At 41.2% G+C, this 16018-nt stretch overlaps 1 protein-coding gene across 4 annotated transcripts in view; it reads left to right on the forward strand.

Moving 5' to 3' along the window:
* Nucleotides 1–16018, forward strand: part of smtnb (smoothelin b) — a 53039-nt gene that overhangs the window by 18041 nt on the left and 18980 nt on the right. For 2 of the 4 annotated variants that reach the window (XM_032577607.1, XM_032577614.1), the window contains exons 5-9: nt 495–574; nt 5767–5854; nt 11082–11785; nt 13104–13155; nt 14183–14776. In XM_032577607.1, the coding sequence (XP_032433498.1) occupies nt 495–574; nt 5767–5854; nt 11082–11785; nt 13104–13155; nt 14183–14776 (1518 nt within the window). Of the gene's footprint in view, nt 1–494; nt 575–4027; nt 4248–5766; nt 5855–11081; nt 11786–13103; nt 13156–14182; nt 14777–16018 lie in introns of those variants that run through there. The other 2 variants (XM_032577615.1, XM_032577616.1) reach the window with 2 other exon arrangements.

Genomic DNA, 16018 nt, shown 5'->3' on the forward strand with positions numbered 1-16018 from the left:
AGTGTACAAAACCTACATGAACAATTAAACTTTTTTCTTAGTTTAAAAAAAAAAAAAAATCAAAGTTGAAATGTTAAATCCCATTGGAAAATATAAATGAACTATTCTGTGCATCATCAGTTTTGTTGCCTAACAAGGAGTTGAGCGATGACAGTTTGACCTGATGAGGGCGTTAACCTAAAGGTAAAACTCTTCTCACCCCCCTGCTAGATTAAACACAAGGAAAAGATATCATTGTTCTACATAAACATGTAAATGATTCAGATCTGTCTGCTGTATGATTCCTGGTAGAACAATTCCTCTCATTGCTTAGAGCTGTCGGGCCTCGCTCTGCCTTAACCCTTGAGCAAACTTTAAGAACAATGAAAACAAAGCAGCTCCCACCTTGTCAGGTCATGTCAGAATGACTTATCTCATCAGTGTCGAAGTCAGATTACACACATTCTCACGTGTTTCTTTTGAATTGTCTGAGTTCTACCGTTGTGTGTTTCCAGAGTCTGCGGAGAAAAGCAAAGTTTCCGTCTGCCGCCTGGAGCCGGAAAGCGCTGCGCCCCAGAGCATTGTGGGAGCTGCGGTGAGTACATGCTAATGAAGCAATCAGGGTTTAATTGAGAAAGACATCCCGGCGCATCTGTTGGGTAAGATATGGAGGATCCATTGTCAGCCTCCAGTGACTGAAATGATCTGAGCGTGGACCAGTGTGCGGAGGCAGAGTGTGTTTTGCATGACAACCGTGACCACTGAGGGTTTTTCTTTTTCTTTTCTGCGGACCCAGTGAAGAATGCAGCAATGAACAACAAGAAGAGGCATTGTCACTTGAGTTACGGCTGCGGCCACAGCAGGCGCGTGCACAAACACTCAGAAAACACATGGCTCAGCCGCCACGGACTCAGGAATGTGTTTTGTTTTCAAAAAATCCTCCTAGCAAGATCTGGCTGAGGTTGAACAGGAGGATGCAATTCGCCTTGACTTTGCTGTTTACTCCAGGCCATACATTTTTCTCTAGCAGTCAGCAGCTTCCTTGTTTTTAAATGTGCAGCCATTCAAAACCTTAAAGTAAAATCTTGCACCTGTTTGAATTCTCCTTTAGAGGATTTCTTCAGATTTCTCTCACTGTAATGACAAAGCTTTGAAATGTGAAGACCTGAGGCTCTTACAAGGGTCTAGATTTTATCTTGACTGCTGATCCTGATAAAAGCTCTGTGGAGGAAAGTTGCATTTTATCATATACACACATTTCAGGCAGAATTAAGGTTTTCAATGAGGCAAAGTGACTGCTTGCACAGAACCCTTCATTCAAAAGGCCATTCTAAGCCCTTTGTGGAAAACAAAATGAACTGGAGTAAAAGAAAATCTCATAAATGAATTAAAATGAAAATAAAGAAACAGATGTCGATGTAAGATGAGTAATTTGCTGAAACATGAGAAAAAAGTAACTGATAAAATAATCTTTGACCTTTTTTGTAGGAGAGTTGTGGTTAATAGGAATGTTTTCAGTCCTGATGGTTTCTGTGCATCTCAGGGAGTTTTTTTTTTTTTTCCAGAGCAAGAAGATTAGAAACTTAAAACTGAAAACCAGGTTCATACTTGATCTACAACGTATTGCCTTGTAGTCAATATCACGACTTTAAACTCATGTATTTATCATAGAGACAGCTGAGTAATTTTAAGGAATGATGGGACCCATTTTTCTGGTATTGGTCAGGATTTTTGCAGAAGTATTTTTGGATGTCCTGCAGCTTCCTGAAGGACCCCATTACAAATGTCTAACTGGAAATGAACAGAAGAACCAGTTTGTCATGTATTGACTGGAAGCCATTTGTTCTGATGCTACATTTAAGAGAGTAGTTGGCTGATTTAATTATAAACTTTTATGATAAGAAATTAGTTCTAGATGCACCTAAGTTTCTTAAATGCTCAGGCCTCATTGCGTCTCTCTGATTGCTGATGTCGGGCCTCGTCTCTTTGGGACTATGTATGTAAAGGTATATAATTAGTGGAATGTTTAAGAATAATATTATAGTTGTATGATTACCTGATGTCGTGTTCGGCCCTAATCCACATTAACAGCTTTGATTGCTGCAATTTTCAGGACTAGAGGTAGAAATATGTCGTACATCGACGCATTAGCAAAGTTCTGTTAGTTCATTTTAAAATGGGCACCACAGTGATGCACTAAAATGCTTCACTGCATTGTTTTCTGCAGCCAATGCGTGTCTGTGTGTCCCCCTCTCAGATAGCAGGATGTCAGAGCTAACAGGATGCGCTAACGTCTAATTCTTGTACCTCACTTCCTGTCGGACAGCTTGAACGGAGGCGCCGGTGACGAGTTGAGTCGGTTGTAGAGATGAATAAGTGGAATGTGGTTTTTTTTGTTTTGTTTTGTTTTTTTACTTTGGTCTGGGAGAAGACGAGGCCTCCAGCTGTGACCTAGCAGTTTAGTCTTCACCAGAGTGAGGATGTGGCCAAAAACAACTCCAGCCAGCAGCAGCTGGGCTCCTCCACTCACATCACAGCCGCCAATCTCTTTGAGCTCTTCGCAATTGTCTCGCGGAAGATGGTGGTCCAAGATACGCCCCAGCGGTAGACGGTCGCACGCAATCGGAGGCAGTGTGATGGCTGCCTCTGATCTGGGCTCTCACTTTGCTACCAGAGGAAAGTTGCTTTGAAATCTCTAGTTTACCACCATTCATTTGTTATTTAATTGGTTATTGATGACATGCAAGGATAAATAAGATAAAGTCAAAGCTTCTTTTTATTTCATTAGCTTTTTAAAAAGTTGTTTGTATGGCAAAGAGAATTTGGTTTAAGACTATAAAGTTTATTATGTTGTGAAAAGCCACAAACATAAAGTTATCGAGGTGAAGTTGATTTCTATGAAAAATGAAGGATTATAGAAAGGAGGAGGTCAAAGCAAAGGCAGAGTGTCAGACGTTAATGTGTCAACCAGGCAGCTCTAACCTGTATGGGAGGGGTGAGTGTGTGTGTGTGTGTGTGTGTGTGTGTTTTAGCAGTTCTCACCTTGCAAGGCCCTTTTTTTCTCAAAAACACCCCGTTGTGAGGACAGTATTGAAGTGTTGCTCCAGGGTTAGGGATGTACTGGTAATGTTTAGGTTTAGGGTTAAGCTAAAGAAATGAATGAATAAAAGTAAATACAAAGTCCTTGTGAAGACAGAAAGACGTAATGTGTGCGTGTGTGTGGTGGGGGTCACTTCCCTAAGGAGACAGCTTGGGAGGGAGGGGAAGTCAAGGGAGTGGCTTGTTGGTATTGTGTGTGTTTGTGGTGGCGTGAGGGGGGGTGTGGGTGTGTGTGTGATGTGGCGGAGGGAGCAGAGCGGCAGAGTAGCGGACATCCTGACTCCAAACAGGTTACTGCTGAGAGAGACTGGAAGAGACTGGAACTGGGGCAGTAGGTCTAAGGAAAAGGAGGTAAACGTGACTCAGATTTTCTTCCAGCTGGACCGGCTCTCCAGATCAAACGCTCGTCTGACTTTCTGAACCTTTCTGGTTTCTCCTCTAAAGCCTAATCAGGAAGGGTTTCCTTAATCAGTCCGAGGCTGTTGCTATCTGATTGGAAAGTGGGACTTGCCTGGCTGTGTTTACATTTCAGGTCGGTACATACAGATCTGTCTGGCAACAGGTTGATCTCATCACTACATCAATTATTTACGGCTTGAAAGTCATAATAGAATCAAATAATATTGAGTAGACGTTGCAGGGGGAAAATCTTTATTTATTTTTATATTTTTTTATATTTACTGTATTTCATCCGAAACTGGATGCGGTCCGCCGGCTGTTTAGGTGAGTCCAGGTAGGCAGCTGTTTGGTTCCAGACGGTCTTGCTTGTTCTTGTCTGTCCTGTAAGCATTTTGCAAGAAGAGACCTGAAGAAACAGGAGCTTAATTCTTTGAAACCAAATCCGGCGCTTGCAATAGCGAGGGATTTAGTTGCGTTTGGAGATGAGAAGAGAAAAGAAATTTGATAAAAGGGGGAAAAAATCTCAAAGGTGCTGGTATGCAGAGACTCTGAGCCGAGGACTTGTGGTGGTTTCCTCAGATGATTGCCACTGTAGTGAAGTCACTGGAGCCAAGCCAAGTGTGCGGTTCGTCCGGCTGCAGTAATGGAAAGTGAGCTGCCAGGTTTCTATATTTCTCCTCCACGTGAAGACACAGAGGAGCCCTCCACTGCTATGAGCTCACTTGGGTCTAATGGAAAATTGCAGCTTCTTGCACCGGCTGCTGAAGGAGGTGTGTTCCTCTCTCTGTCGTTTTTACTATTTATTGTTTATTTTAAATTTTTTTGCTGACCTCAGAGGACTCTCTTGTCCCACGCCTTCCTGCGGTGGCCAGAAGGGACGGTTGTTTTTCGTTTATGAGTTTGACACAAACCGACCCGGGGCCAGCTGAGACGGGGCCAGGGCGGTTTGTTGCATTGTGGGTCTGCGTCGGTGCAGCTCAGTCGGGTCCTGGCCTTTGGTGCCGGAGGGAAGCCGCTAATGACAGCATGGTGGCTGGCAACAGGTCTGCACTTTGTTTTTATTTCCACTCTATCTTTTTTCACCCTGCCTCACCGTCTGTGAGAAACCCGTTCCCTGTGGTTTTACTGGGAGCTTTGAGAAGATGGCTGTCTGACCGCTGGTTGGAGCAGGGCAGAGTTGGAGGGAGGGGGGACTCGCACTCTTTAATTGAGTTGGTGGCTCAGGGACAGTTATCCCCCCCTTCCCCGTGAGTTTTGATTGAATGCTTTATTGTGGAGAACAGTGGCCTTTGTTAGTCATCTTGAATTATGGTGAATTATTCAATGGTGTTTGTCCTCTAAACTCATCAAACAAGTTAAGGGCTCATTAAGGGAGCGTTCAGCTAGATTACTGCTTCCCACTGTGGTGTCTCTGACCTTACTAGAGTCTTAGGAGGTCAAGGACATGATTTGGCTCACCAGAATGAAGTCTGGGTTTTTATAGAGAAACTACTTTAGATCATCTTTTATTCTCTCTTTGGTTTTCAATTTTCTGACGACTAAACTACTTGAAAACTCAAGTAACTTGCCTTACAAACGTATTTGCATTCCTTTTAACGCAAAGTAGAGCATAATTGTAAATTAGAAGGTTTTTCATTTTTTGCTTTGAACAAACAGTAATCTGAAGTGGTTGGCATAACTATGCACTGCACGCCTTTTACTTAGATGCCCCTAAATAAGAGTTTATGTCATCCACATTACAAAAAATGTTAAAATAATTTATTCTTACACCTCAGATATGGAGTAAAAAGTACATTTTGAGATCAGGATGCACCCAAACCTTTTTAAACTTTTTATTCATTAATTTTGTAAATTGCTTAGTGTCTGCACGCCAAAGTGTGTAGTTATGATTTAAGAGTGTAGATGGAAGTGTGTATGCATGTATTTCTTGTTTGTGCAGCTGATTCTCCTGAGGAGGAGCTCGAGGTCATCGAGGTCAGACAGTCCTGTCAGTAGATTTCCTCTTCCACACCTTACCCATCTCTTTTCCATATGCTAAATCACTGCTGCCTCTCCCCAGTGGAAAGTCAGAAAGCTGCAGCATTTTGTTGCAGTCACGCTGGATGCAGTGCTGTCCTCTAATTCTAAAGTTTTGGACCATTAATTGCAGCAAAAAAATATATGTTGGAAAATCTTTAAACTGATGTGGGTTTGTATTGTGAAAGTGGTGTATACATTAAGTTTCTGAAAAAAAAGAAGAATAATGCTTTCACAGCTGTAGTGAAGATTTTCTTTTGTTTTTTTCCACAGGAGTCAGAGAGTCGCAGTGATCTCTGTGCCCCGATCCAGGAGTTACACAGCCAGCAGGCGCAACACAACAGAGAGCTGCAGAGGAAAGGTAGGGGTGCAAATTTAAAATTTCTATGCTCAAAAATACTAAAACCCATTTTAAAAAAAAATCTCCTGTTTATTTAAAAAAGAAAACATATGAAAGTAAGATTTTCTCAAAGGATTGTATTGTCTGTGGGTTTTTGTTGTCTGAATCATATTTTTGAAATAAGTAGTTTTAATTAAACCTTTAAGACTTAAGTTTGAAATCTGGGCCTGGATACTGTTTGCTTATTTTAATCGTACGCAGTTCTTTAAATGTCCTGTGAGTAAATATATTTGCCCATTTATCCATAACAACTGGAACTTTCAATATGTAGCGAGTTATTTTTGCAATTTACCGTCTACTAAAAGAGTGATTAATTTTTCTCTGCTACTACGGGGGTGAAATTACCATAATAACTCGAAATTAGGCTGGAAAGCGCAACGTCTCTCCTTTTAGAAACAGTTGGAGTTTTTCCCATAGTGCAAAGTGTGACGGAATTACGGAACTGCATATTTGGCTGGATTGTTGACGACATGTTCGATCTGAAAGGATTAAAGACCCACCAGTTGGAGATTTTACCGCCAATTCTCACATCCTTTGTTTTTGAGAGCTCTGATCTACGGATTTTGAGCTGCAAGTGGCATTTAAATAGCGCTGCACCATATAAGCAGAATATTTAATTGTAATGTTGCTGAAAATTGGATAACACCAAACATTTTAAATGTCCTTTGATTTTATTCTTTATTTTATTTGCTTGATCAATCTTTTCACTATTACAAGCGTTTCCTCAAAGCGCTGCTGCTCAGCTTAAAGTGTCCTTTAGTTTTGGAGAAAGCAGCTTTTTCTCTGCGTGTTGACTGTCGCCCTTACCTCCACGCTTTCATCATATTTACATATCACACTCTGGACATCGGTGAAATACAAAAAGCGAAGTGTATAAACTGTAAACATCCACCTGAAGGTCAACTGTGGGTAAAAATCCGTTGAATCACTAAATTCACACTGACCGCCTTTGTTCCGCGTACATGTAGAAGCTCTTTCCTCTGCTGAAGGAGCCGTTCTTCTGCCGGTCAGGAGGTCGTATTAGTTTAGGAACATTAAGCTTATTCATCCGACTTTATTAAGTGTTTAGAGTTCGTCACAGTCGGATTTTTGAAGCGTGGGTTTGTAGTAAATTTATTAAGCTGTTAATCCTCCCATCAATTGACATGAAGTGAAATGAATGCGTACTTTCAGCGAGGAATGAATGCATTTCGTTCACCCGAATCGTTGAATCTACATAGATATTAATGTAAAGAAACAATGATCTGTTGTTTACAAGCAATAAAACAGTTTAAAATGTTTAGACATTTCTCTTTATTGGCCAGAGGAGATGCTTTTCATCCTCTAAGTGTATTTCTGTTGTTTATCTAAGCTTCTGCTCAGGGCGAAGGTCTTAATAAATGTCTTTCTGTGTGGTCTGGCCTGGGCGGGGCTCTCTGTCCTTCACAGTGACCAGGGCTTGGTAGTGTGGGGTTATGGGGAGGAACACTGAGAAAACCCAACAGCCACACCTCTGCTAAATAAATCCAATACCAAAACAAAACGTGGGCTGTCCCAACGTGGCAGAAAAACTCCCTAGTTCTCGATTTATCCGTACCGTACAATTTAAGTCGGGGTGAAACTAGGATCAGCCGGAGATGACCACCATAGAAAAGCAAAGGGAGAAGGTATACTTTAAAGGGACATGTCAACAAAATCAGTGGGCTGTGGTGCAGGGTGGGACTGAAGCTGTTGTACTGTTTGAGTGAAAGTGGCAAAAAGACAATCTATTTCTTTTTGAAATATAGCTTCCTTTCTGACCTAAAAAAAAGCCATTTATTAGACTCTTGCCTTAAAGCAGCAAATGTTCAGCTGCACTGGACTGCAGCAGAAACTGCTCCATGTAAGTCTATGATTTAGGAAATGAAATGTTTTCAGAGACTCTCAGTGGACTTGACCTTGCATTTTAAGATCCCAAAAGAAACTGAAACACACTTATTACAGTTTCACACAGAAACGCAGCGAGGGAACAGAGGTTGGGCCACAATGCACACATTTTTAGAAGCTTTTGTTCTGCTTTAAATAAATCACTGTGGAACAGCCATGGACTGGTTAGCAGCATCAAGTGATGCCAAATTCATTAACAAGCTATAGTCTCATCTGTTTCAGTCGAACCGTTCTTTTGATTTAAGGTTCTTTTATTGAAATGCCACAAAAAATGCAGGAGTTTTTTCCAGGTGTCCAAATAAATCATGGTGCTTTTTCTTCCTAAGAAGTTGAGTGACTTGTGTAGCTGGTGAACTGGTTTTCCTCCATCTGTTCAGATTGCACCACACCACAGTTTGCTTTGTAATGCCACACTTTGAACAACATCCTCATTGGACCTAACAAATACGACTGGAAACCATAAATTAACCAAAATGCAGAAGAAAATGTCTGTTAAAACATTTCCATTCATCCATTAGCCAACATGCTCAAACCTACTGTGATGTACTGGCTACAGGTCGCCAGTCCATCGCAGTGTTAAAACATTTGTTTAAGCTAAATAAATTATTTGTCGTAGACGGCTACAATCCTCAAACTTTCCTAGGGCACGCTCAGGGAAAGTTGCTTCATCTGACCTTGTTTTTATAGATGATTTGCTAAAATGATAAATTTTTATTCTTTGTTTTGATAGGATTTGTTGATAGTTTGAGGTTCACAGACCAGATACACGCAGCAGCCAACACGGCCTGTCATCACTGTGAAAATGAACACAGATTTTCAGAAATGGACCCAAGTCTTACAAATCAACAAAAAAGTTTATTTTTAGTTGGATGCACAATTTGCAGCTGACTAGATCACAGACAACAGACAAGCTGCAGGCATCTGGAGTTGAGTTGAGCCAGGACCTGTGATGTAAAATTACCATGATTAGCTGCCCAACCCAATCACTGGTACTGAACTGTAAGAAATCATCTTTTTGTATAACATCTGACCTCTAAGGTTTTAAAATAACTGCTTAAAAACGTGATTATGTCCCCTCGATAAATGTGAAAATTTCTTTGCCTCAACATTTCTGGATAGCGTTGAATCTTGTTTCATAAATAAAATGGTTTATCAAGTTAAGTTTGAATATTATTGGCGGTTGTCCTGAGCTGTTGAGCGAAGAATAAAAGCACAAAGCACTTGTGTTGACCTCTCCATAACATGGATTCTCTGGTCAGATGTTCACCCTAAAGGCACCAGAAATAACTCCTGGTTGTTCTTTGTTTCTGCTATATTCTTGTTTGCTGGCAAAAAAAAAAAAAAACAACTGCAGCCTTTGTTGCTATTTTCATACATAAAAAGCCTTTCATTATGCAGCCATGGGGTTTTTCCCAGAAAATGTAGAAGAACTGAAATGACAGCTTCCCAGAGTTTAACTCATGAACAATAACGTGAGAGTGTGTTGAAGAGGCAACGTGCTTCGGCTCTTGCTTTAGTCATAATTGGGTTTTAGACGAGAACATCATTAGATTTAGACTCATGGCAGCAAATGTTGTACTAATTGTGTACCATAATCACATTTGCCTATTCAGATCCTATTACATAATAATCTGATTTTAATTATACAACAGCAGTTTGATAGTTTTATCTCTTGTCTGTCAGAAGATGAGAAATATATCCTACATGGCAACTTTGGTTTTCGGGGATGCAGTGAAATTAATAAATACCAATCAGATTATTTCAATGAGTTAGAAAGCGATTCCTTTTGTGTAACTTAGCTTCATAAAAAATTCAAATAAAAATCAGAGTCTAATTGCTGTATTTTTTTTTATCAGTCATCACAGTCAAATTAATCTATGGTATTTTTTAAAAATTATTTTTATAACGTAGGCAAAAATGTAGTAGGAGTACCTGGGATATTTGATCATTTTGATGAGTAATGCTTCATGTGACTGGAAAAATGTCAGGGGGAAGTGTTGCAGTTTTATTTTTCAGTCAGCTGACCAGCAATGTGCAGCAAGAGGTAGGTAAAGGGCTTTGCTGGAATACTTTACGTTCCATACAGACTGCAAAAAGCTAAACTCAGACCTGGAGTTTGGTCAGAAAGTTCAGAAAGAGAGCTGGCTGCCTCCTGTCAGAGTCCTTCTTTGATTTGGCTTTTCTGAATTAAAGGCATGCACAGGCAGAGAAACCCAGTTTGTTGCAAAGCTGGGCCAAACGAAGGTCACTGAGAAGTGTTTTTTACACATAAGAAGGAAACAGCATGGTTTCTCCATCTGTGGCAGATGAACACCCTCAAGTATCCCAGGATGTAGCATACCACAGAGTTTTGGAGGTAGAAACCATCACAAGCGGAGGATGTGGGCACCTCTGTTGTTTGGAGTGTGGTTTCCTGATCAGAGAAGGAGACAGAGAAGGGAAATGCTTATCTCTACTCTCATTTTTGCTTCCACTTTTTCTCTAGTTTCTTGTTTCTCTCAGACTATGGTCGCAAGATGTTTTGTTTTTCTCCCCAGACGTCAGTCAGGAACCGAGGGACAGGAAAACTCTACATCCCCTTAAGACTCCATGTGTCTCCTTCATTTACTAAACTGATGTCTCTCAGGGAACAGGAGCTTTAGTTCAAAAGTGACTCACCTACAGTAACATCAACATCACGGCTCTACCGATGTGGACAACATGCTGGCTGCATTTTAATTCTAGACCATAATTAGCATGTTCATTTCCTTTTGTATATATTACCATTTGATAATCCGTCATCTGGTTTGAATTGTTTTTGGACAAAATTTGCAGAAAAGGTTCTTCTCCTTCTTCATAAAACCAATGCGTCGTTTTGAAGACTGAAATTATTAACTAGTGTTTCAGCTACTCTGTGCTCGACTGTCTGTGGATTTCATTCTTAAGGATTTTGATGATGATGTTTTATAACATAAAACATAGCACATGTTGTGTATAAATAAACGGGGCTTGACGTCTGAGCACAGACCAGGTCACACAATAAAGGCAGACACTGAGCTGCAACCAAAACACTTTCAGCCATTATAAAGGGTGAATTGTTAGGGGAAAACACACTCATTAAAGCAAAATGTGTATCGCCATAAAACTTCAGTTTTCTAAGCACTACATACAAAAATATGTTGATATATGGTGCAATAAAGAACTTTAAAAAATGTGGGACGACTTAATGTTTTCCAGCCTTTGACCTGTAAGAGAAAATTTGCAGATTTGTCTAATTTTAATCTTTTTGTCTCATCTATTTCAGGCAAAGACTCAGACTCAGGCATGGTTTTGGTTCTTGATCATTTGGGAAAAGATGACACTTCTGGGCCTATGTTGATCCAGCCTCAGAGAGAAGCTATGACTCCAGAGTCTGACTCGTTACTGTCCGACCGGACCAGGTCGAACTCCACGGCTTCGGACCGTAGCGGGACTTCTGTGCACTCCATGTCCAATCAGGATTCTGTTGCCTCGGAGAGGAGTCTGGGCTCCAACCAGCGATCCCGGCTGGACTCTGGAGCCTCAGACAGGAGCCAGAGTTCATCGCAGCGCGGTCGCCTCGACTCCGCCGCCTCGGAGCGCAGCATCAGCTCCCTGTCGTCTGCCAGACAGAGGCTGGGATCGGATGTCTCGGATTCATGTGTCAGACCCCGTCTGGGGTCCGGGAACAAAGACGGCATGGGCGCGTTATCTAGACAACGGATGGACTCTGTGACCTCCAACCTCAGCATGAGTTTGTCTTCTGAGGTCAAAGCTCCAACGGAGGATGTAGAGAGACCAGTGAGTGGTTCTTTTAGCAGCACTGACTCAGAATCTGAAACAAGTCCAGCCAACATCCAGACTCAGAGCGACCAGGACCGCAGTCATGACCAGGACCAACCCGATGGGGCCGTTTTATCTCGAAGAGATCCTGCAAACGGGCTCCTTAATGGGCACTCTCAGGGAAAGTTGAGCTTCAAGATTCAAAAGGTTAGTGTATACATCAACTTATTAACATGGTTCTTAAATATCTGAAAATTATTCAGGCATATTAAAGGTAAAATATCCAATGTGGGCCCTCAGAAAACCACTAGGTGTCAGAGTACTGCAGCTAAGCAAACAAGCTGACTTAAAACTAAAGAAGAGACCAAGTTGTTGCCTAAGCAGAAGGACGGAAATCTTAAAATCTTGCAGTAGAGGAATTATTGTTCTTTATTTGTTTAATCAAATCATTAGTCGAGGGAATCCATTGTGCAAGATGACAAAGAAATGAAATAAAATCACCCAGAACTGAAAGGAAACGCATTACAGACAGGAAGTCAGGAACTTCATGCTCTCATATGAACTTTCTCGATGCCCTAGTACATCTTCACAGATCTTAGGCATAAACATTTACTATTGCATACCATCATCTTCCCTGTAGCATGCATGCTCCACGGGTGCATCTAAAAAAATCACAATATCATCTAAAAGTTCATTTATTCTTGTAATAAACAATCAATTATAAGGTAAATAATTAGGTAAATAACTAGCATTTATTACAGTCGTACCACCAGAAGGTGGCGCTAAGCTACACATTAACCTCCAGGATCGTTGACCTTCCAGGGTCTCCATTTAATCATACCTGATGAACTCCATGGCCCCATTCTTCAGCATCCAGTCGTCATCCAAAAACCCAACAAGCCGAGCTTCTGGTGGATGCTGTTTGGTTTTTGTTACTTGGTTACACAAACAAACGGTGCACCTGACTGTCTCTGCTTCAGCTCAGCGACATGTCAGTCTCACCTGCTGTCAGGGAGGGATATTTTCCTCTCGTTCTTCGTCCTGGAGCTCTTGGAAAACAAAAACAGTCTGAGTTTCTGTTTCTGTGCCGACTGGTTGCTGTTGAAGAACATTTCCCATCGTGTTGGAGGCATCGTGTCATTTCTCTAAACACGTCCACCCAAAGCTGGCCCCGGATTTCTTTTATTGTTCGCTCTAAAATGGGCCGATGTGGAGCCGGTCTCCTGAGAGTAATGTAAACACCGCAGGCTCCAGCTGTGGCTGCCGTGCCAGGAAAAGAACAGAGGCCCATATCGACACCAAGTATGAATGTTACACAATGAAACCAAAGCAGCTGGTGCTGAATTTAGCATCATCTGTGTGTGCGTGCGTATGCCCCAATATGCAGATTCCAGTTCCTCGTGAATCTGCACTGCAGCTCAATGTTGGCGCTCTGTGGTTGCCAGCAGAGCATGTTGACCTTTAATCTCTGGTGCTTCCTCTGTCTGATTGTCATGTATCTTTGTTTGTCTTTCTTCCTTTTTAGATAACGGCTAATGGAAATCTGACATTTAGTCATGGAAAGACCAAGGAAACTGGTAAGACTCCAGTTGAGCTCAACGCTCAACATCCAGCAGGATCATATTTTCTCTGGAAACGCATCATGTTAGGAATTTAAATCAGTTTCTTTTATGCCACGATGTCCAGGTTCACAAATCTGAAAGTGAAGGGCTTTGAGATCATCTTCAGAAATCAAAAATAAATAACGTTAATGATAGTAGTAGTCATATCCAGTCCAGATGAAAATTGTCTAAATCCAGAAGATTTCTTGTGGATTTCTCTGGTTTTAAAACAATTTTCCAGACCAAAAATTGGCATTTTCAGCCATCAGTATTTTTATTTTGGAGTTTCCGACTCAAAGGCACATAAAAACTCGTCATGCAACTCTGCTGACTTCATGAGTTGTCGAACCATAGCTGATTGGATTTTTCATGTGCAGTTTGGGTTCTTCATGTTTTAAGCACAGGCATAACAAACGTGATTCAGAAATTAAACCAGATCACGATAAGCGTGACCTGAAAGTCTGAAGTTATTTTAGTAAATTTTACACTTGTAAAAGTCTGAACTTAACAACAGTGGTTGTTCCCTTTTTGTCTACTTAAGATGATATATTTCTTTTCTGCTATGACAAAACTAAATTCAAAAGAGTTGGAAAAACAACCCAAGAAGAAGCAAAGGAATGATGGGATCTGTTGAGGCTTTCAGGTTTTATGATAAAGTGATCAAAATAAATTAACTGTCCAAACTTTGAACCTGGATGTAGTGAAAGTACCTTTTACGATGTAAAATATGAAATGTTAGGACAATGCACATTAATTAATATTGCCTCAGAAAATGCCCCAGAAATAGCCAGAAGGCTATTTTTCATTTGTTGTCCCTGGACAATGAGTCATTTGTTTTGCTAAAAACAAAAAATAATACAAAGCAAAATTAAAATGACTTAACTACACACACAAAATAAACTACAATACAGTTATTGTAAAAGGTATAAGAAATCATTAGGACTAATTTAGTCCTTCCTTCTCTGCATTTCATTACTCTCTAAGATCAGTTTCTTTTTTGCAGCACCTGAAAAGAAAGACTTTACATTGGAGCAGCTCAGCCGCACCAACTCTGTTCGAGACAGAATGCGCAAGTTCACAGAAGCCAGCCAAAATCCCCCCGCGCTGAAGAAGACCCCTCTGAGAAACGGGACCATCTCTGGCCTGACGAATCTCTCCAGAGCTGCAGAGCTGTTTGCACAAACATCAGCATCCCCCGGCACGTCTGGAGACACGCCAGCCAGGCCACGTGTAGGCTCAGTGTCCAACACCGCTGCGTCCCAGAGCCCAGCTGCACCTCAGCCCCTCAAAGGAGTGGCTGACAGACCTCTGTCTTCAACCGGCCAATCGCAGGGCTCCCTGGGCGGGACGAGGCTTGAGAAAGATATGCCTACCTCGGCTGAGCCAGAGGAAGAGCGGACCCCAGGGAGAGCAGCTGAGACGCAGGTCCCTGAGGGAGAGGAAGACCCCGACATGAAGACTTTCCTCACGATTGAGATCAAGGATGGCCGCACCACCACATCCACATCATCATCATCATCCTCGTCAACGCAGAGAGGCAACATGATGCCCATCACCAACATGACGCCGCGCATCACCACTCTGGGACAGAGGCCAGGTAACAGCTTTGTGGAAACACACTTTCAGTTTCTAGTAGAGTAGCTGGAATCCTGGTCAGTTGACTCAAAGTGGGATTTTTGTGAGACTAAACAAGCAAAACATGCGAGGTGATCCAGAGAGATATAAGGATTGAATAATAAGCAGAGACTGAGGGGCATTTGTTACAGAGTGGGCACGTTTTCTCAGCCCTGATGGGGGGCGGTGAGGTCACTGGTCAACATCAGAGAGCAGATTTCAAACAAATGCAGAAACAACAAGCCGTCTGAGCTCAAACTCAATGGTTTTATTGTTACAGGAAGAATGAACAGTCTTGTCTTCCCACACAGAGCGCTACTTTGTGTTGTTCAGTACATATTTATCTAAAACTAGACAGGCTGTCTGTAATTCATCTGAATTTTAACTATAATGAGAAAAAAGTTCCTGTTACATCATCTTTCTTTGTGAATTTGCCTAGCAAGAGGTGAAAGTTGCACAGTATATCAAAGTTGTCATCACTCTGAGTCTGTGTTATTTTGCAATCATAAAGAACTGCATGGATGCTTCATTTGATTGGATAGGAAATTTCAAGTTTCATGTGTTTATGCCCTGAATATTGATTATGTATTTGACCTCAATGCTCAGATCTAATGTAAATTCTTAGAGTAAAAGTCTAACGATCACAGTTGCGACGTTGTGTACTGCTAAAAGGAGAAAGTAATTGTAATTTTAAGCACCTACTTTTTCTGTCCCACTTTTTCACCTAAAACCTTCCGATTTCCCTAGCTGATTTATTTTAATATTTCAAATATTATTACGATTTTAAATTCATTGTAAGCAGGGAAATTTAAGAGGATGCTGGATATTTTCCCGCCTTATTTTCTCTTGTTGCAGGTTTGGTTGTTTTACAAAGAAGCTGTCTGCCACAAGAAGTTTTCTAGAAACGGTGCCTTAGTTCACACCAGGGAGGGGATTATTTCATATCCTGCTAAATTAAAATGATTTGAATTTCACGTCTCATGGCTTACTCTATGAAAATGTTATAAAATGACTCCAATAAATATGATCTACCAGCAGAGGGTTGCCTAGTTAATTTTAACATACACCTGATGCTGATAGTACTGTATATTTGACTAGTTGGATGTATGGAGGCACATAAATTAATGAAGACTTTGGAGACTCAGATCCATAAGCTAACAGAGGGTGCTGGAGATATGAGGGAGAAGATTAAAGAAAATGTAGGGCTGTTGCATATCTGTCATCA

Source organism: Xiphophorus hellerii, chromosome 12 (genome assembly GCF_003331165.1).
Source record: "Xiphophorus hellerii strain 12219 chromosome 12, Xiphophorus_hellerii-4.1, whole genome shotgun sequence".
In the NCBI taxonomy this organism is placed as follows: Eukaryota; Metazoa; Chordata; class Actinopteri; order Cyprinodontiformes; family Poeciliidae; genus Xiphophorus; species Xiphophorus hellerii.